Genomic DNA, 22,615 nt, shown 5'->3' with positions numbered 1-22,615 from the left:
AGAAACACGAACTTATGTAGAATGACCAACTAAATACACATTTTGGAGTATGACCTGAATGAGTTGTCTAAAAGATGTCAAAGCCTAGACAAGTTGCCCTGGACATCATTTCTAGCTAGTGCAGAGGAAAAGAGGATTCATGTTCTTCTAAAATAAGTGCCTATGGTGTCACATGAAACATGTTTTACTAGGAATACTAGATTATAGTTATTTAGAAATGAAAACATTGTGCATATTGTAAAAATAGCTGTCAAAACTCACTGTTTCCCTGTAGATCAAGTGATGACAGGTTCCACCCCTGAGTGCTGAAGTTCCAATTGGTTTCCATTCCTTAGCAAAATATGAGAGTAATAGCATTGGCTGTTTATAATCATGTATTATCCAGGCACAAATATTCCTTTCCAAACATCAATTCAATGAAATACGCTCCAGGGGTGTGACTCGATACATGTTCTTCATGAAGAGTTTCATTTGGCTTTGAACTGGCATTCTGTCTGCAAAGTTTGTTAGATCAAACCCTAAATATTGTTTACCATTATTTTGGGGAAGTTAAAGAGACTTTTGAAAGAAAACTGAAAGAAAAAAATCACATTTACTATCATTGCTGTTTAAAGGGCCAGTAAGAAAACAACAGCCATGTGCAAGGTTTGATACCGCTTTTGCACTGTCATGAACTACAGCGGAATAAGTTATTGATAGTGCAAAATACTGCTCCAGTAGCTTGTAGCTCTTTTAGATTATGTCCAGTGCTTTAGTTTCTTATCATTTTGGGGGGAAGGTTGCCCAGTGCTATACACTCCATTAATATAAAATACTGGATAAACAGAAAAGAAAGGTAATGTTAAATAGTGGTGAGGAAAATATGGAAGTAAAATTGAACGAAAAATAAAAATTATGTGTTGTAGCTATGAGCAAATTCTGTGAATTCAGGAAAGATACACCCACGTTTGCTGAGGAGGCAGGTGTGCTTTAGAGAAAAAGAGCTTGCTTGATGTAGAGGAGAGGTGAAGGACTTGCCTGTGGCTTGTGGGGCTGATTCCTCACCAGATGCCGGGCCATTGACAGGACCAGAGGCAATGGGCACAAACTGAAACACAGGAGGGTCCCTCTGAACATCAGGAAACACTTTTTCACTGTGAGGGTGACCAAGCACTGGCACAGGTTGCCCAGAGAGTCTGTGGAGTCCCCATCCATGGAGATACTCAAAGCCGTCTGGGCATAGTCCTGGGCAACTGGCTCCAGATGACCCCGCTGAAGCAGGGGCGTCGGTCCCTTCCCCCCTCAACCCTTCTGCGATTCCGTGATTCATTCCTTCTCCATACGAACACCCCCAGAGAGCACTTTGCCAGCCGGCTGCACGGCGCCGGCAGTGGGCACCAGCCTGACCTACCCCCGGTGCCACCCAGGCGCTCTCCACGCCTTGGCGAAGCGTGGGGGCCACCCCTCCCACGGCCTTCTCCCCGCTGTCGGCGTCCCTCTGGGCCCCCGGCCGGCCCCAGCGCCCCGCTCCCGCCTCCTGCCGCGCTGGGGCCACCCGTCGGCACAGCGGGGACCGGGCGGGGAGGAACAAAGTTTGCGGGCGGTGCCTGCGGGACGGCCCGCCGCTAACGGCCGGCGCCGTTTCGCGGTCCTCCCTCCGGCGCGGTCGGTATTTACAGCCGCCCGCGGCCGGGCCGCCCCGCCGGCGAGACTCGCACGACGGGCGCCGTCTCCCGCGCCCGCCCCGGTGACTTACGCCGCGGGCTGACGGCTCACCCCGCTGATAGGCGGCCCCGTGCTGGCTGCGGCGGCCCGCCCCGCCGTAAGCAGCGGCGCCGGCAGAGGCAGCGGGGCAGAGCCGGGCACAGCGGAGCACAGCAGGGCACAGCGGGGCAGAGCGGAGCTCCGCGGCGCGCAGCCCGCCCAGCGCTCCCCGCCGCCCTCAGCCCCCCGCGGCACGGAGCGCCCGCGGAGGGCTCGGCTCGGCTCCGCTCCGCTCCGCGCCGCTCCGCGCCGCTCCGCCCCGCGCCGCTCCGCCGCTGCCAGCACTCCGCTCCGCGCCGCTCCGCGCCGCCCGCCGCCAAGACGCCGCGCTTCTTGTACCGCGCCAAAGGCGGGTGCCGCTCGGCCAAGATGGGCCGGCAGACCGCGGCCGGCGGGCGCAGCATGCAGCGGTCGCAGAGCCGGAGCAGCCTCTCCGCCTCCTTCGAGGCGCTGGCGGTCTACTTCCCCTGCATGAACTCCCTGGAGGAGGAGGACAGAGGTGAGGGGCCGTGGCGGGCCGGGGCCGGGGCCGGGGCGGCGGCAGGTGTGCGCAGGGAGGGGCCCTCGCGGGACGGCGGGACCTGGGTCGCTCCCGGCGATGGGGTGGGCCCGGCGGCGGCACCCCGCCGGGAAGGGCCGGGGGTCGGGCGCCCCAGTCCCCGTCCCGGCAGGCGGGCGGGCGGCGGTGCCGAGCGCGGAGCTCGTTGCGGCGACGCGGCTCCCGGAGAGTTACTTGTGTTCAGAGAGGGGTTGTCGGCACAGTGCTTGTAACTGGAGAATGAGGTGTGATTTAAAAGATGCTGTTTGTCATTCACATTGGAAACGAAGTTCTTAGCTGAGCTTCAGTTTTGTTGAACAAAATGGGGTAGAGGGTCTTTCCGTTTTCTGCTCATTCATAAGGAAAGCAAATCACACTTCCTCACGGGTGGTTTTCTGGCACTACATGGGCTTGCTCAGGTATCCCTTGTCTGTTATTACAACACAATTTACAAAGAACACCAGATTTGAACAATACTGGCCCTCTTTAACTTTTTCTTAGGAACAGCAGGGTAGGTAGAAGGCTACGTGTACAAGTAGATCTTGCAGGTCTCACTCACAGTTAATCTCTACTCACAAAAGTAAGTCCAACCAGTGAAAAGCATGTGTAACTTCCATCTGTTTGTTGCAGGATCAGAACTTTACATGACAAAGAAGAGAAATGGCAATGGATTTTCTGTATAACTGTCGCCAAAAAAAGTTAAAATAACAAAAACTAAGCTAGCTATCAAAAAACCTGAAAAATAAAAAGTTCCAGTTCCTATTTGGAATGTGTGTAACAAATGTACATGTATAGTTAAGCATGGCACCAAACCCTACCCAGGACAGAACTTGTGTTTCATGAGTTTGTTTTGAAAATACTGGGTTTGTAAAGAAAATAATCTGGGGTGTTTAAGTATGTTTACATATAGAATGAACTGATGGTCTTCCCAGTGTTTATCAGAACTAATTGAAGATTTTTAATTTCATTAAGATTAATGGAGCATATTGCACCTTCAATGGATTGGAGCAATATCAAGTGAAGATATCAATACTTGTACAGTGCCGGTAGACAAACATGTAGCAGCTATGTGTGTACACCATTCATAATCTGTATTTAAAATATCTGCATATGCATATATCACCTTCCACGTCTCAGGCTGAGAGTTCAGCAGCAAATGTTTGTTCCCAGTCTCCACATGTCTTGATTTATGTTTTCATGTGCAACAGTCCCTGAAGTCCCTTCTCCAAAGCATCTTTCTTTTTCTGATGCGCATGCCGAGGTACGGTCCCTCGCCTTTCCCCTGGACCCTACTTTGGGGCTGGCCAGGTTGCCCCTTTACATAGAAAGGAGGGAGCTGCTCCCTGGGGTGAAATGTGCTGTCCTTCAGTACTCTCATCTGCTCCTGCCTTGAACAATGAAGTGAACTGCAAAATATTGCCAGTAGACTGCGGGGAAGGCTTCAGAGGGCATTTTTAATCTGTTGACGTGCTACTAAACACTATAGCTGAAAACACACATTTTTAAAACACTGAAAATATCATAAATTATGCTAAACATGCTTAGGTATTCTTTAAAGATTTTTTTCTCTGTCATTCCAGAATAGTTGTCTTTTCAGTCCTGATTATTAGTTACAATAATGGCATTAATCTGGTTCAGAATCATGGTATTGATTTGTTTTGTACTGGTCTGTTTTCTTTACTTCTCTAGGAAACACTTAACTTATTCCTCAATGAGATCTGTGTATGTTTAAAACTGTTCACTGGTTCAAAGAAACACGGGATTTATGGGAGTCAGTAGAGGAATATCTGTTAATTTAAGGGTAACTGTAATGATTTATTTAGTTTGTGCTGTCAAGTTATTTAAACAGAAGGGTTAAAAGAATGTAGACTGATTTTTTTACATGTTGTGTTGATGTACGCTATCTGGTTCTATTTAGATGTAGGCTACACTTGAAAATGCATTTCATGTAATTCCAGTGAAAAAGCAGATGTATAATTGCTGTGCAGTTTTTATGGAGCTGAGTTTCTGCTACCTGAGATTTCAGACATAGCAGGTTACAGAGGGAGTGACGGGCATGACAGCTAAACTCCTTTTCCCCAGTGCACTCACTGAGATTATAAAGAAGTCACCTCTGCACTCAAAATTGGAATTTGTTGTCTTCTGAGTGCTTCTATGCAATTATATTTATGTACCACCAGTATCCTTAAGCGGGTGTGGTACATGCATTTCCATGTTCATGTACTTAATGCCCTTTTACAGTTGAATCCGAAAAAGATAGATGTTAAACCCACTTCATAAGTTATCCAGCCTCAAGATGTAGTTAGTTCCGCATGTGATGGATAGATTAAAAAAAGACAACCTGCTACAGGGGTGCTTTTACATTTCCCACTCAATCACGTTTTTAATACAAATAGAAAATCTAACCTGTTGAGACATTTATTTGTGATACTCCCTTGAAGACTTATGTTCATTAACTGCTGAAATGAATACACTGGCCCATATGTATATCTTTGGGTATGAAAGAATATGAGTAATGTCAGGTTCAGAGGTAACTGAAGAGTAAGTAACTCAATACAGCGTATTTATAAGAATAATTTTAGAAACCATTTTTGAACACGATGATTGAGGAGATCCATTTGAGTGTCAGTTGATGAAAGAAGGAAACTTCTTCAGCCCTGACATCCAAACTGTAATGTACTGAAGAAGCGGGCTGCAGAAACGCTGCAGTTTTCCGGCTGGCAGCCGTGAACGTGCCATGGGTAGGCCTGAACTTGCCGTGGTCAGCCAGGTTTACAGCCCAGAGAACTGATACTCACTGTTGCATTTCCTACTGGCTGATCAGTTTCATGAATCCTTCAAGTTTATTCACATTTTTTATTTTTAAAGGAGTTTATTATTCTTAGCTGTGTCTAGTAAAAGGTATTGAAAAATCAGGTTTTTCATCATCAGTTTACTTCCAACATGTGTGCACATGCACATACAGAACTAATGCTTCATACGGTACCAGAGCAAATTGCGTATGTTATCAAAGTATAAAGGTTATCAGAGGGTGTCTTCTGCATTTTTTGTTAGATTCATTGATGATAAAGTGCATGGCCTGCATTGTAAAGTGGGAATTGGTATCAAGTGATGCTTGGAACAGACTTGAATTACGTGGAAATTGTTGAAGAGAGATGTGGGGTGCAGAGGGCAAATCAGTACCTGTCTGAATTCCAGCTGCTCTTGAAGCATCCCAAGTCTCACATTTTGCATGAAATCCTGGCTTTGTTGAAACTAAAGGAAATTTTGTCTTTGAATTCAAAGAACCAATGTAAATGTGTGTGACATCCTTTTAGATGTCTGTGTAGTCATAGTGCAAAATTTCGTGCACGTAATATAAAGTAGTGGATTTGAGTTTACTAAGCTTTCCTGTGGACAACTGGAAAATGTGCTAAAGCAAGTGAATTCGTATGTACAAGAAGGTTACTGGGGAAGCATGACAGTTATCCAACATGCACTGAGAAGAGAAGAGGGAGGCTCAGATTGCATGCGGTCACTAGAAAGCCTACCTCTATTTTTATGAGTGGGACTGTTAACTTGGTGCTTCCTCAAATTACACCGTGTGTATTGTTTGCTGTAATAAACTTGCGTTACAGTTTCCTTTTTATACTCTATTTACATTCACTTCTGATTTGCATTTGTCCTGAAGTTTTGATATAAACTGTTAAATAGCAGGTTGCCAGGAGTGCAGCTGTGGAACTGCTAGTTATGGCAAGATCTGTGTGCAGAACTATGCCTGCCAAAAGAGAGTATATTTCAATGTAATGTCTTCTTTTGCCGAAGTTTTTGGGTGGTAGCGAAGCTATGAGATTCAAGGGGAAAGTCAAATGCTTTGCAGGTGCTGAAGACAATTCAAGAGATAATTTATGATAATTTAAGACATAAATTAATTCAGAAAGAACTGGAAAGCATCTTGGTCTCCCAGTATGTTAGAAAAACAAAAGGCAATTGGAAAAAGAAAAAGCGCCACAGAATGTTCTTCAGCCCAAGACAATCATGCCAAAAATAGCATGTTAGTTGTGTTAGCTGAGGAGAAGATACATTACAGTTTTGCATATTGATGTCTACCGAAAGAAGTATCTGAGTGTTGCTGTAGGAGTTCAGTAGGAATAGAAGCACATTATACGCTCCTGTCACTTGGCTGATAACTATCTGGGAAACTTGCTGGAGGGGTTGTTTGATCCCACACAGATCAGCAGGAGTGTTGCCATTGATGCTAGTGAGTGAAGGATCGGGACTTATTTAAATGTATGCTCAGTTGAGCACTGTTAATGGTTTCAGGGGCATTTCTCACCGATTAATCATTTGCGCATTGGTAGAGCTGGAATAAAGCTCGGCAGTTCCTGGATTCTGCTCCTGTGGTTAGTCTGCCGGATCACACTGTCCCTCTGGAGGTCCCAGTAGACAATAACAAGCAGACAATAATTTAACCAGAAATAGAAAATGGGGGAAGTAGTAACAATAAATTCATTAACACAGTAATTATTGAAGTGAAAAGAATCCTGCACAGGAAGTAGTTATGCTTTAAAATTATCCTCTTAAAAAGAATAAAGTAATAGTAGGAGTATCAGGCAATGAAGAAAATGAGAATAACTACATCTTCTTGGGGGAATTGGCCTACTTTTTCACCTTGGTGGTAAAGATGACCTTGCTTACGTGGAATGTTCATAGGCAGAGCCAAGGTGGAATTTGAAAGCAGGGTATACTGCCCTGTGGCAGGGTATCCACTGTAAAAGATGAAGCTTTAAAGACCTTGGCTTGATTGATGCTAACAAGCCAGAGATTGTCTGCTGCGCATCTCCTGCAACAGTGGGGTGGCTCATCTTAGAGGACAAAAATCACTCCGAATATGGAATAGTAACCATTCCATACAGAATCTGTATGACATTTAAGTTTATGGTCGGTAATTTTTTATGTTTGCTGCTCAGGTGCTGCTCAGGGTCTGAGCTGAGTCAGTCTGTCCATCAGTGTGGTGCGGCTGGGTCTCTCCCACTTCTGCAGCTCCTTGGGCTGACTCCAGGGTGGAGGCAGTACAGAAGACATTTCCAGCAATTTGCATCTCTCTTTCCAGTCCCAAGTGTTTTTACTAATTACACTCAGGTACTATACTGATGAAGTAGATGTAGATGCCAAAATCGATAAGACCTTTTAAAAAGGAAGCATAGAAAAAGCTATACTGTTGCTGGCGAAGTAAAGAGTGTGACAAACAAAACTCATGTATTCTGGGAAACATCTGAAAAATCAACAGAAAAATAGAAGAGACTGCAGAAGGATTGACATTCGAAGTACAACATACTTCAACCTGACTATGTGATGGAAATGTTCAACGGAGTTTTAAAGCTGTATTTCTCTTACATTTGTTGTATTTCTCTTCTGACCTGCTAGTTACACTGCAGTGCGTACCTGAATAGCTAACAGGTGACTCAGGTATGGCTGTATCGGCAAGCAGTGAAGCTACAGTGTATGACAAGTTCATCTTCTGTGGTACCTACATAAACCTGAAAAAAACCTGTCTCACTTGTATCTACATGCTGTAATTGTCATTTTTCAATGGCAAGATCAATAGTGTAGTCAGAGCAGCAGTGCACTGTGTTGCCATTGTTTCAGTTGGAGAGGTAAATGTTTAACAGCAGTAGTTTGAAAATGGGTCATTACAGTGTGAAATTTGCTCAGAGTTTTGGGATCTGTGGTTATTTAAATAATGATATTTGCATAGTATCATTACTCATCTTAGACAAAGCTAGGAGGAAGAACTGTTTCTAATTTGTGTAATCTCAGTAGCCATCCAACTACTTGGCACCATCTATCTCATTAAGCCCTAATAGAGAGTGTTGAATTGTTTCAGCACGCTACATCATTCAAAAATGCTGCACAGATCTGTCTGATAGTGTACGTAATGACCCTAGCTGTACGAAAAATAATCAAGTTTGGGTTAAAGAATGGTGTTACTGTCATTATTACATATTTAGAAAGTATCTCTCAATTCATATAATACAAAAATAAAAAAGCAATTGTAAGCTCCTCAATATATACACTCTTCACTGTTTAAGAAGTTTTAATCTGCTCTTGGCACTGCATGGAATAATTGCTCTTAATAAGCGCACAAAAATGCTATACCTCCAGGAAATTGAATGTACATATAAACATAAAAACATTATAACTCAAAACTGCAGTGATGATTTCTTTTTACTTAAGATGGTCATCCTTTGTCATTGGCAAAATCAAAGACAAGGTTTAAAGATTTCTTGTGGTGAACATGTGCACTTATTTAGTGATTCCTTATGTAAATGATATATAAAATTAGAATGTAATTCCACAAAATTGCTTGCTCTATTTTTTCAGGATTTTAACAGCTTGGGGATGAGATTGATTTCCCACTGCTTTGCACTTTTTGTAGTCATATAGATTGCTGTACAGGTTGTACAAAGTGGATATGAAATGCTACCATTCTGTTTTGACATATGCACAAAATATGCACGAAGTCAGACCTGTTATATTTAAATGGTAAGAACCCCTATCTGTGTGGAGTTCATAACTAGTCTAAATGAGGGTTCCTGAAAAACTGTTCATTCAGATCACTTGGCATGGGGGACAGACAGCTGTGGGCTGCAAAGCCACGTGCTGCTTCATTGTCATATCTCTGCGTTCAGTTTTACAGCAATGATACGAGGCTTTCGGCCGGTGCATCCTTTGACCACACTTAGAAAACCAATGGTCTTACCAGTAACAGAAACAGAGACTTCTGCAGAAGTGCTGGAAAGGCCTGAGTGGCTGTGTGCAGTTGTGCTCCTGATTCACATCTCACTGTCAGGAGTTGTACATTTCTAAACAAAAGTAATTGGATAACATATTAATTCTGCATTTGATGTCTGCTATTTTTATATTGCATCAGAACTAAACTTTTTTTTAATCCCATATTTGAGCCACTTCATGTACAATAGTATTTTTCCAAGTTAGAGTCAAACCTTTATGGATCTCCGGTTAGACTGGCTAGCCAAGGGGTTGTTTACTAGCTCAGTAAATCTCAGTATAGCAGCTTACTTGGAAATATATCTTACACAAATTTGAAGAAAACATTCCTTCTTGGCAATGCAGTCATACATTTGAAAAAAATAGCATAATCGTAATAGAGATGTCCTGATCTCTCTTGGGCCAAATAGGTGATTAAAAAATATAAAAAATAGTTTCTTTTCTTATTGTGTATTACAATCAAAATCTGTAGTTAACATTTATAAAAGAAAGGATCCAACCAGAAGTCTGCATAGCCAGTTTGTAGTTAGATAGAGGCAAGTAACCAAAAGAGAAGTGGAAATCACATCAGTACTAACACCTCTCATGCTTACAGGTACAGTTATTTAGTTTTGATTCCCTAGAATGGCTCCCAGTGCGTTGGCTGTCTGTTATCAGGGGTGAATTCTTTGTCAAGGCAATGGCCAAGAAGCAAACCTCCATGCGGTGGTTCCATATATACTTAATTGGGATTTCCAAGGAGTGTTACATAGCACAGGTATTGAAAACAAGCTCTAAGCTGTCAGACATGGCTGTTTGTCCTTTTTATATGTAGCATGTTCAACAGTGATTCTGAATAATAATACAAGGGATACAGGAATTTTAGGTACATTAAGTAATTATCTTGTATCTGGAAAAACAGCTCTTGTTAACAAATCAGGCTTGTAAAAATGTTTCAAAAGCTTTTGGGATCACAAGTGTTGAAGAGCTTAAACTGATGGATGCCCCACACAGACAAAAGCAGTTTCTATTGTCTGATGCTCTTAAGAATTTGCTGAAGGGTCAGTTAGGACTGAAGGATGGACATCAGCACAGCAGTGAAATTCAAGTGGCAGAATGCAACTTCAAACACATTAAAAATTGGGAGAGAATAAGGAGCAGGTGCCTGCCTTAAACCACAGCATTGTTTGGGAGCAGGGTGTGGTAAACTGACTTCACATCGTGCAGACACAACAAGCCAGGGGGATCTTTTCCAGATTGAACGTACAACCAGCCTTGCCGTGAAAGGGAAATGAAGTACAGACAACGGATGCTGCAATCTGGCCAAAGCTTTCTATCCCAGGAACAACTGAGATTCATGATGGCTGCCTCGGGTCCTGTATATGGGAATTCATCAAGAATGGGACCTGAAAGCTTCATACCAGCCTTTGACCAGAAGCTCAAGCAACAGTTTTGCAGTTGGTTATTTCATTCAGTTCTCTCTTTCTTTCACTTTTTCTTGGGTGCTGTCTTAATTAACCTTAATCTTAATTAACCATACTTCCAGTATGGCCAGAGGAAAGAGAGAGGAGGAAACACAAAGGCACAGGACAAGAGTGAAGAAGTATTTCTTGACTGAAAATTAAAAACTAGTGAGGCCTCCCAAGAAATTTAAAACCGCGTATTGCAAACTGAGGCTGTCAGTCCAGGCTCTCTCAGACTTTCCAAACCTGGCTGCTCCCATACTGAAGAGCTTCCCTACTGAAGGCAGCTCTGCTTTTGGGCTATCAGGGCAGGCCATCCCCATCCCAGTTGGAATTTCTCAGTGTTTTACATTCATATATTCATGGGAGCAGGAACTGGAACACGTCTTCCCTTCTCCCTTACAAGGGCAAAGTAAGGGAAAGACCCTGGCTACAGTTTCTCCCTGGCCTTGCAATGCTCTTTGGGCTTCAGAAATGCTTATGGCATGTGCTGTGAAAAAACTTCATCAGAAGGACTGTAACAGGACGCTTCATAAGCTGGTGGTTAGCACTGGCCTCTGAGAATTGGTGAGGTGATCTCAAAGCTTCTCAGACTGAGGTGACAGTGGAATCTGGGTTTCCCAAGGACTGCTTAAATTAGTAGATCCTAACCCGTGGCTGCTGCTTGGGGTCTGTGGGTGACACAAGGAAAGAAACAACTCAGCTGTGGTTCCCAGCAGTGCTTCAGTAAGAGCTAAATGCCTCATTCAACGCGGCCAAAACCTGGGCTGTTCCAGAGGCAGAATTGTGTGGCTGGAAGGAAATTTGAGACCTACCCTGTCCCCCTTTTCTTAGGTAGGATTGAATGTTCTTGGACTGTCTGATGATTTTATCTATCTAACCTGTTCTTAACATGCCCAGAGCATATCTCTAGATACATAAAGAGCTTTACTCTTGAAAAATGGTCACTTACAGGCACCTAACTCCTGAGTTCAAACGAAAATACTGAAGCAGTTTTTATGCAGCATTTTTGGTGAGGTGAGGAGAGCAGAGAAGCAGCACCTGAAGCACTTGAGTGTGTTTCTGAAGCCACAGCTGCTCTGCGCTCAGTACGAGTCCTACCAAGAGATCACGTACCACCTGGGGAGTGGCACAGCCAGCCTGCCTCTGCCTGCGCCAGCAGTGTCCCCTCTCCGGGCTCTGTGCCTGGTGGGGAGCAGCTGTTGGGAGCTCTTGCTGAGAGGAGCTGAGAGCTCTGGCTCTCCCCACCAGAGGCAGATTTCAGCTGGCTAGATCCCAGATCACGGAAGATAATCTGTTGCATTCACTGCAGTTTTCGACTTGTCCTCATCTGATATTGAAGATCATACCAGTAGTTTTGCATCCCTAATTTGCAAGTGATTTGCACTCCAAGTTGTGGGAACAAATAATTCCATGTGTAATTTAGAAAATGTGGCCTGTGGAATCTATCTGCAGTAACCATATTAGTTAAATTACCAGTGTGATTAACTGTAAGAATGAATGTGCTTTCATAAATGCCAAAGCAATTATTTCTGGTAATTTATTCCACTCCTTACAGTATGGCTGCAAGAATCTGGACTAGTGTTTTTCAGATAATGTATTCCATATTTTGTGATGGGGACTTAAGAGAAATGTCTTCTTTCTAGGGCAATTAGATTATGCTAATTTGGAGAACATTTTCAATGTTCTTTATTAGAGTTTAGTAAATTGTGAGTAAAATGATTTTCAGCGTAGGTGGTCAGCAACATACTTAGCAACAAAGTACGCTACTAAACTCTCTTGTTTCCGCATCATTTCATTTGGTAGGATTAAAAGCAACATGCATGAAGTGAATGTATACGTATATATACTTTATGATTATAAAAACAACCCCCAGTTTTACAGTGGCACCAGTTACATGTTTACTTCTGTGTTAGTGTCAGATGCATTCCCAAGCTATTCATCTAGCTAGAGGTTAGCATCACCTCAACTGGGTTCATTCAACTGTGTGTTTGTTTTCACAAATGTTTTTGGGAAAGGATCTGTCTTAAAAGAAAAAGAACAACTTCAAAACATATTGTTGGTTTGTTCCTTTTGGGCTGAGTCCAGTACAGAATTCAGCCACACAAGTAGTTGAATTAGCACAACAGAGGAGGTTTTAATTTCCAGGCAGGATGAGGGAAAACAGTTTGGATTTACTAGAGTGGTAAGACTTTCAACCAGATCTTCTATCAGTTACAGCTTGGAAGTATGACACCAAAGGCTGTTTCTTTGAGTTGAGTTACTACTTTGCATTTTCATTGCTACTTGCAACCTTTTAAGTATTTTAATGCTAAATTTATGAGACAGAAATTACGGATTATGTAAATACTCTGTTTGCTTTTAAATTGTTTGAGGAATTGTGGTATTATTTTTGATTTATCACATTTTTTCAGGGACCAATGTGTTGCTAGTATTGTGGGCAATCAAGTGCAGGTATTTCTCATGTGCATTATTACATATTAGTTTAGCCAAGCTTAATCTGAAAGAATATTCATCTCTAAAGTAGTGGCTCAGGAGTCACGCCTGTGGTCTGGGTCTTCTTCTCTACTTCTATTCCAAAGTGCCATTTTGCTGTTAAAATCTTCAATTCTTGTTTCAAGAAGCATCAACATCATGATTTGGAGCCTTATTGCTGAAGAGTCAGATATTTCTCTTTTGAGACCATCAGGGAGCTTTGCCTGTTTCTGTTGAAAACTGGAAAATAGTTATTCACATAGCCTCCTTTCAATCCTCCTTAAATTCAGTGTTAAGGTCAAAATAATTACTGTTTACCACCTGCACTTACACAAAAGTTGGATACACTATGCATGCCTAGCTTTCATGCTGTAGCCAAGTTGTACCTTCTCAACTGTTGGCCTGTCTTCATGTGAACCAGAGCACTTATTTCAGTTAAAATGAATGTGGGAAAGTAAAACTGCTTAAAAGTAAGATTCAGAGGGATGCTAAGAACAGCTACACATGTGCCTCTATGAAGACTTGAATGGCAATTGCACCAGTTCTGCCTTGATTTCTCAGTAAATTGATGTGCGACAGATGTGTTGATTTTTTTCTGTGAATGTTCTGCTAGAGTGAAGGCATACAGATTTCTAATTGTAATTCAGAAAAAAATCTGCCTTACTAATTAATAAGAGCTACTATATACTCCTTCACCTATCTCATATTCAACCACATATTTATCCCAAATCCCAAAATCTTTGACAGATATGATATGAAGAGATTGAAGAATCACGCAAGATGGAGATGTTCTGTTAAATTTGCATGACACAATTCATGTTTGCAACAATGAACTGAGAATGACCACCATTCAACAAGTCTGAACGAAAATGAATGCTTACTAATCAAAAGATCTCTTAAAATGGAAGAGTAATATCCTGTAACAATACTTGAATGAAAAGAGCATGGGGCTTCAGCAGTTGTGTGCCTTTCACATGTAACTATGACACAGTGTACCTTTTCTACAAAACTATAGCACAGTTTTTTTCCTGGCAGTTTTGTGGGACTATTTCTTTGATATGAGTGATTGGATTTTAGAACAACGCTGGACCAGTGTTGGAAGTCAGCTGCTGGCTTTAATATAAATAATAAACTCAGCAGACACTTGGAACAGTACAACCCAATAGAAATGAAATTGTTTACTTCTGCCCTTCATTTTTCATATGTCATGTTAGCCTTGTATCTTTTTTATTTGTATTTATTGCACCAGATATTGATGGGCATTTTCAAAAGTAGTTTTGATGTAGTAAAAAAATTATTTCACTCTGTTGGGTACTAAATTCATGTGGGTGGCTGAAGTTCTAGAGGAAAATTATTACTTCTGTTATTTTTATATACTGATTAAAAGTTATGGTCTTAAGGAATGCGTAGAAGGCTTGTAATAAGCAATATGATTGAAACCACTCATGATACTGCTATAGAAATGTCTCACTACTACTAAATATTGCAAAGCTATTAATCTTTCTGGGCAAGGGGCCAGTGGGTTGCAAGGTGTTTTGGGTGTCTATTTCCCACTCCACTAAAATTCTCGCGTTCTTTAGCTGACCTAATATCCCTCCTGACTGGAGGGCCTGGGAGACTTCAACCCACACTGCAGACTGTAGGACAGAGTGACACTGAGTGTGGACATTGAAACTGATGCCCCTCTCCTATTCCCTGTCTGAGGGTGCAGGTCCTCTTACTCTAAGCCAGCCCCTGTGCTCACACGTTCTCCTCGGGGTGTGAGAGTCCTTATCCCAGGACAATCTCCTCCCTTGCTCATTTCTTTTCTCAAATCCCTCAAGCTCCACCGACCCTGCAGGTCCAGCAGTTCTGTCCTCTGGTACATGATGAGCCAGAGAAGGTGTAGAGGGTAGCAGAGGCTACAAACAACTGCAGAAGAGGGAAAGTCCCTAGATATCCTAGGATATTGGATGCTACTCTACCCTCATTGTATCAATATTTAAGAATTCTAGTATTATTTGGTGTCATGTACATTTAGAGTTACTGCTCTTTTATAATATTATCAGTATATCACACATCACTGTCCTGAAGTTGGGGGGGTATTGAACAGATAAAAGAAATGGGAATACAGAATTCCCTGGCCCATTGCAGGGAACAGCATTTAAAATCAGAAATTACATGGAGTGACTGTCTTATTCATGAAAGAAAAAACAAAGCTTCTTTCCTACTCATTTCTTTCTTCTTTTTTTTCTGTTTTTTTTCGTGGTGCTTTCAATATATCTTCCAGCTGAGGTCTTGATCAAAATTCCTACACTAAAATGCTACTATATTAAGTTTTGAGTATTTTTTCCCTAGCCTGCTACCCAGCTACCTGCCACTTTCCTGTTTTTACAACTAAAATTAAACTATGCAAGCAGATACAAAAATCGTTACTCTTGGAGGTAGTAATAAAGCTTCATATTGTGCATAAAAGTCAGTGCTGTATTTTTTAGATATAAAGTTAAAACAGTTCATGAAATGAGAAGAGCGTGAATAGAGAAGAAATACTGGGAAGGGTTCTTGATTTGTTTACTATCCTCACTAATGGATATCTGTAACTTGATTTAGCAGGTAATGACCATATGTTTTTAAATCAAATAATTCATCTGAATTAGAACATTCTTCAGACACTGCAGGTTTTGACATAATGGTAACATTTTAATTGAATTCCTAAGAGGGATGTATTTATCCAGAGAAAACATATTTTAAACACACTAGTCTATGGATAGTGTAAATCTGATTACCTCTGTGGGCAGACTTGTGTTGTGCATATGCTGCCTGCCCTTGGAAAGCAGGCAGTGACAGAACTAAGGTCCTGTACAAGAGACTTACGATGCTGCTTGCCTATAATTAAAAAAAAAATGGTAATTTTTAAATGGAAGTTTTGGTACAGGTCATTAATTTCTGGCTTCGAGCGTTTCTGCCACATGGAGTGGCGGTGTGCCGCCCGCAGCGGTGCCCCGCAGGGCCGCCCAGCTGCGGCAGCGCGGTGCGATGGGGGCTTCTCTTTTGTCTCCGCAGAAGCAGGGGGCAAGAAGCTGCGGAGCACCGTCCAGAGGAGCACTGAGACAGGGCTGGCCGTGGAGATGAGGAACTGGATGACCCGTCAGGCCAGCCGGGAGTCGACGGATGGGAGCATGAACAGCTATAGCTCTGAGGGAAAGTAAGCAGCAGTTATAACTGCGATTACCTGATGTTTCTCCATGAAACTGATAGCTAGACAAAAGCGTGGTGACCGCTGTAGGCCCTGTTCAGTCAGAATTCCCTTCACAATCTAGTGTCATTGATGGACCAAGCCTAAGTATTCCCCTCTGACCGAAAGAGTCTCCCACTGTTGGTGCCGGAAGGATGAGGATCATTTCTGCTGTGCTGTGAGAAGGGCACCTGGTGGGTCAGAGCATCAGCATGCAGTGTGGCAGGAGGGGAAGCAGGTTCAGTGCACTGGGTAAAACACAGAAAAGGACAGTTTCTCTTCGGAAAACTCCTCATATACATCTGTGCTTTGCAGAGCAAAGCATTTCCAGAGCATTTCCATCTATCGTTCACTGGGCTCAAGAGTTTTTCAAAGATTCTGCTAATTAATCCTGAAGAAATGATCTGGGCAGAAGTATGAGACCGTCATGTATCATGCTTTTCATAAAAGCCCGAGTTAAAGACTTGAGTGCTATGTCCAAGACATTGCCCAGAAAAATCTTATTGCCCATAGATTTATTAGTGGTACACACAGCACTGGATAATACAGCTATACTGGATGATATCTTTTACATGTCCAAGTTGATGCACTATAGACACTTGAGATGCAAATCTCATTAGTTCTTCTTGCCTTGTAATGGGTTACAGATAATTTATAGCAAGAATCTGAATTTTAAGTTACTTTGGTAATTTGCCACAATGGATTTCAGTTCCATTATTGAATAGATGTCATTCTCAAAGACATTTTTAATGAAATGTTTATAATGAATGCTGATTTTAAAAGGTGATTTTAAAAATAGTGACCAGCATTCAGTCTGATGTAATAATTTCACTGGATACATTTGACATTCAGCCATTGAGTTCACACTGACTGAGAAACGTGAGCAATTTTACCTTTGTGTAACTAAATTACTGGTAAGGGCATGTATTAGTTTCTTATTGAACTGGTCTCATATCAATACTACAACAATTAACCGTGGTCTTTAATATATTGGGAAAAGAACATGATGGAAAAATATTACTATGGAAACTAGACTTAATGAGGATTAGTGCTTCCTTCATCTGTTTGTTTATATGCTGGAGGCCGATTTGCTGCTTGTTGAACACTGTGAAGTTTTGAGCATTACAGTAATTATTTTGTAATCTTGTCAGTGTAAATAAGTTCTTGTGAGCAGTAGTACCAAAACCATAAATGCTAAATGCAAAACATCTAGAAAACAAAAAAGGGCAAATTCAAGTGTATTTATTTTGGGTTTTTTTTCAATATTATTTTTCAGTTTGATTTTCCCTGGTGTGAGATTGGCTGCAGACAGCCAGTTCAGTGATTTTCTGGATGGGCTTGGTCCTGCCCAGCTTGTAGGACGACAGACTTTGGCAACACCATCAATGGGTAAGCATTTATGTCCTATAGATATGATACAGTCTACTGGGTCTGGTAATTAGAGCATAGAAATTGTCTAGATTCCAAGTCTTTAAATACGGATTTCCCATGTGGTTTTGAACAACTCAGTTAAGACCAAAATTATAACCTCAGCCAAAGTTGAACATAATTATGGATGCTCATTAAGGCACTCAAAAGTAGAAAGGTGCTTTGAAAAATTCAGTCTTTTATCTCTTCTTCTTCAGTTTTCCGTCTTTAAAATGTGGCTAATGAGACCAATCCTTCTCTGAATCACTTGGATAGTATCGAATAAAAATGGGAATTTAGGTGCAAAGTATTTGTTATTATTGTGCTTACAGACTTTTTTACATTCACAAGTTATCTTTTCATATCTTGTCTTAAACTAGAGGCATGGTGAAGAGATTTCAAGCAGTTTTACAGACCTGCTTTGTAATGACTTTTTTTAATGTGAAATTGTTCAGGAAAAAAAAAAAATAAATTTGAAGTGATAGGGACATGGGAAATGGGAGACAAGATGTTATTGCAGTTTTTTTTAATTGTTTACTAATGTAAATAGTAGTGAAGAGGGTAAATATTAAATTATCTAGTACTGTTAAAATCCCGATCATACTTATTGGTGGAATGCAGACCATACAAGTCATCATGTATTCATCCTAGAAATTCCCATAGCTTTTCATATATTTAGGTATTTCTGAATTACAATGCCAGGATTTCTTTTTGTTGTCTAGGAGATATCCAGGTGGGAATGATGGATAAGAAAGGACAACTGGAAGTGGAAATAATCCGAGCCCGTGGCCTTGTTGTAAAACCAGGTTCAAAGACACTGCCAGGTAAGGAAGAAAAATCTTAGCAACAAGAGTAGAGTTCTACCAGAAAACTCTAACAAACCTCCAACTTCTGAAGCTTACTGTTAAACTTAGGTAAACTCTTAGCAAATTCATGTGTCAGTAGATTACAGTATTGTACACTGAAATGCAATATTGAAATGGTACACAAAAAATCAACCCTACTGCAGGAGGAAAAAAAATCAGACTGGTGTCTGAGCTACCAGAAAACACAAAAGTATTTTAGTAATAGCAAATGCATCCTTCGTTATAGGGTAGAAAGGAAGGTATATACTGAAGCTGTGATATAGGAATCTTAGGGATGAAAAGGGAATCAACAAGAGATGTGGAATAGGTACCTACTTGAAAAGTAGACCAGTATTTGATACTTACTCCTTATTTTATAATCTGATGTCCTATAACACTTTGTGAAAAGGACAATATAATGATATTTTTAGCAAGCTCTTGTGCTGAAATAGAAAATGTGTCAGAGTCTTTTCTTCACTGATTTTCACCTTGTAGATAATTTTAAATTATTAACAATTTGGAGCATTGATCCAAATCTCACCAAAGTCAGTGCAAGTCATTCATTTACTTAACAGGCCTATTTTGCATACTGTACAGTATAGGGATACTATATATAGGAATATCTGATTTTTTGAGGTCAAAATCTGAATTGTTTCATGGCAAAAGAGACATATAAAAAGAAGTAAAGAAAAAATTATACCAGGGAGAAAAGTAAATAAAATGCATGGATGCTTTGCATGTGAATAAATGTTAATACCGCTTGTGGAGATTTGTTCATATAAGTTATGTATCCAGTAAAAAGCAAATTTTATCATATGGTGATAGAACAATGCATCTGTTGTGCAAAGAATCTGGACTTCTTCTTTACTTGTTGTTCTTTATTTTCTTTCTTCTAAGCACCATATGTAAAGGTGTATCTATTAGAAAATGGAGTCTGCATAGCCAAAAAGAAAACAAAGGTAGCAAGAAAAACGCTGGAACCACTTTATCAGCAACTTTTATCATTTGAAGAGAGTCCCCAAGGAAAAGTTTTACAGGTAATTTGCATCAATATTCTTCTGAATTGGAAAATGTCACCTGTACAGTTTTCACTGAATGAGGTTCAAACTTCCTTTCACACTTCATTTGTGAAGTTCTGCTAATCAAATACTTGTTGAGCAGATAAATACTACAGTAATAACTGTTGATGCGAGTAGAAAGTGCTGAGCAAAAGTTAGTTGTAGATTATTTTGCTTCTACTATATGTATGGGCTCCTTCTCTCACTGGACTTTCTTTAGTATCATGGATAACTGCTCTGTTACTGCCCAGGTCATTTCTGTCACTGCATCATGATTAGTATGCACAGAATTAAACTATGTCAGCAGTCAAATATTTCATTCCTTACTATAACTAAATAAGCAGAGACATTTGACGAATCAGATTGAAGCTCTCATCATTTTTTCTGAAATTTTTCTATTTTCTTGTGTTTCCTTTGCTAACAGATAATTGTTTGGGGAGACTATGGACGTATGGATCACAAATCCTTTATGGGAGTGGCACAGATACTTTTAGATGAACTGGACCTGTCCAACATGGTGATTGGGTGGTTCAAACTCTTCCCTCCTTCTTCCCTAGTAGACCCAACTTTAGCTCCTCTCACTAGAAGAGCTTCCCAGTCATCTCTTGAAAGTTCAACAGGACCTTCGTATGCTCGCTCATAGCAGCTGTGAAACTGTTGTCATAGCAACCAGCGTTACAAAAAAATAAAATTACAGGTCGCAAACCCTGGTAACACTGCATGCTTAATGTTGTGTCTTCTGAGCCTGTTTCTAGGGCTGCAACGCGATCCTGTGTTCTCAAGGAAGTTGCACACATTGTGCCCTACAGAAGGCCCTCAGGTGAAGGACTGAAGTCATGAAGAACTGATAGGTTTGGAGTTCAGGGACACTCAGTTTTGGTCCAATCTGAAGCCATGGACTAAACTAAAAGAATCAATCTGTTTCATGCAACAAAAGTCCTTTTCAATGGCATATCTATTTTGTTGCTCCCGTTTCTTTATTTATCTGCCCTCCCCTCCTAAAGCTTGGTTATGCCACAGAAATGGAGTTACCCTCCCATGAAGCCATGTTACAAGTCAGTGGATTAGCAGACACTGGGAGAAAAGAAGAATGCAAGGATGCTGGCAAGGTCAACTGTCGTTTGAAACAGTTGCTTGAGATCTGAAAACTCTTCATACTGAAAAGGTTCAAGAAGTAGCGGGCTTCATATCTCCAGCTATAGATACAGTGAAACCCCAGATGTGATGGACTCACTGAAAAATAAAATTCTGTGGATATACTGTACTGTATGAAACTAAAGAAACTTTTTTGCATGGACACAGATTTAGCTGAACACTTAAATTATTTTCTTGGGGCTGCAACTTGCAAAAAAAAAAGAATAAATCAGCCATTTTCAACAATTTATATTATTTTTAAAAATAAATTTCACTAGTGCATGGTTTTAAAGGGAAGAGAATGCAACAGGGTGATACAAAGACACACCACGTTTATCATTCTTTAAACCAGTCATGGTCTGTATTTTTGCAGACGTATATTAAAAATAAAAATAATTTCTAGCAAATATTTAAAATTCTGTTTATGTGACAAGAAATAAGTGTAATATATTAAATTTATTTAAATGTAAAAGGTACAAGCCTTGTAAAGTTCAACATAATGTGCAAATTGTACACTTCTTTTACCTCTTCCTTTCTCTGTCTCTCCTCCCAGTCTCCCTTCTTCCTTTTGCTCTTTTTCCCCTCTACCTCCCAGAATGATCATCATATTCTAAAATGGCTACCTTTTGACTTACTACTCTCTTATGCCCCATATTTGGTTCAGGGTTGCAGATTGTTCTGCATTTCTGAATTATTTGAGAAAAATATTGTTTAAGAACTTACTTTTTTTCAAGCATGTTGAAAAGGATTTTGCAACATGGCTTGGGAGTACATTAATGTAATTCAGCATGTATTTGATAAAGAAGATATTTGAACTTTTTGCAATTTATTGTACAGTGCATGGTAACTTATTTTCATTTTTTCTCACCTTCAAATTGAATTCTACAGCAAAATACTGGAATCATGTGGCCATTGTAAGATGTCTTCAATGAATTTGTTTTCAGCACCAGCATCTTTCATTCAAAGATTGAATTATCATTTCTTGAAGGTTTTTGGAAAGAGGAAAAATTAAGTACCTGGTTGATTTTTAGGAAATAAATTTAAACACTTTTAGTTGCACTGAACCAAATGAATTGCTACATTTTTGAGACTACAAAAGCAACAAAGGTTGCTAATTCGTACAGTCCTTCTGCTGTAAAGTTCAATTTTCATAAACTACATTTGTGTTGCAAAAGACATAATTAGGTAATATCAGTCTGGAAAATATCAGTCTTTGGTTTGTAAAATAGCCTTAAGGAAAGCTTACCTGTACCACTCCGACAGCTATTTGACACCATTACCAGAACCCTCACGGCAGTCAATGGATCTTCAAAAACCTGGGTTTTGTAGGAGACAGTAACTACCGTTGGGTGGTGCTGCAAGTTCAAGCTTCTCATTAAATGACATTATTTAAAAGGAATGTAACTGGCTAACATTTAATAACAAAATATCCTTTTTTTCTGGGTCTTTGTATGCCTTTAATACCTATTTAAGGTTTAATATTGAAACCTTGCAATAATTTTTGAAATATACATTACATTTACCTTTAAGGCCACACAGAATTATTCTGATTTTATTTGAAAAATCTATTAAAGTTTCCCATTAAGAAATTGTACATGCCTCATAAGAGGGCAAAAGTAATAACAGTATCACTTAAAATGCCTTTTACTTTGTGCAATATCATATAGATCAAGATTATGTCTTGTCTTCAGAGTTTATATAATGGATTGTTGTTAAGTTAATGGACAGACTGGTAAAATTATATTTATTGAAATAATTTAGACACCTGTCTACCAGCAGCAAATAAATACTACTAACATGCAGTCTACAATATCCCCTAGGATATTAAACAAAAATACATAACAATTTTCCTGATACTGTGAGATGTGCTCACACATTCTTGTATGCATAGTCCTATATAAATTATTTCAAATTTTAAAATCAAGGACATGACGCATGGAAGGTTTGTACATACTTGTCATTATGCAGTATTTATTTAAAAAAAATTA

General features: G+C 40.4%; 1 protein-coding gene across 42 annotated transcripts in view; it reads left to right on the top strand.

The window, feature by feature from the left end:
- Positions 1-20,136, top strand: part of RIMS2 (regulating synaptic membrane exocytosis 2) — a 488,690-nt gene extending 468,554 nt beyond the window's left edge. For 40 of the 42 annotated variants that reach the window (XM_059815848.1, XM_059815828.1, XM_059815837.1 and 37 more), the window contains 5 exons: positions 16,012-16,153; positions 17,460-17,572; positions 18,313-18,414; positions 19,333-19,472; positions 19,918-20,136. In XM_059815848.1, coding sequence (XP_059671831.1) covers positions 16,012-16,153; positions 17,460-17,572; positions 18,313-18,414; positions 19,333-19,472; positions 19,918-20,136 — 716 coding nt within the window. Of the gene's footprint in view, positions 1-2,112; positions 2,243-16,011; positions 16,154-17,459; positions 17,573-18,312; positions 18,415-19,332; positions 19,473-19,917 lie in introns of those variants that run through there. The other 2 variants (XM_059815866.1, XM_059815867.1) reach the window with 2 other exon arrangements.
- Positions 20,137-22,615: the final 2,479 nt, after the last annotated feature.

The sequence above is a fragment of the Gavia stellata genome, chromosome 3, assembly GCF_030936135.1.
Source record: "Gavia stellata isolate bGavSte3 chromosome 3, bGavSte3.hap2, whole genome shotgun sequence".
Taxonomy (NCBI): domain Eukaryota; kingdom Metazoa; phylum Chordata; class Aves; order Gaviiformes; family Gaviidae; genus Gavia; species Gavia stellata.
This window is presented reverse-complemented; position numbering and strand designations above follow the sequence as displayed.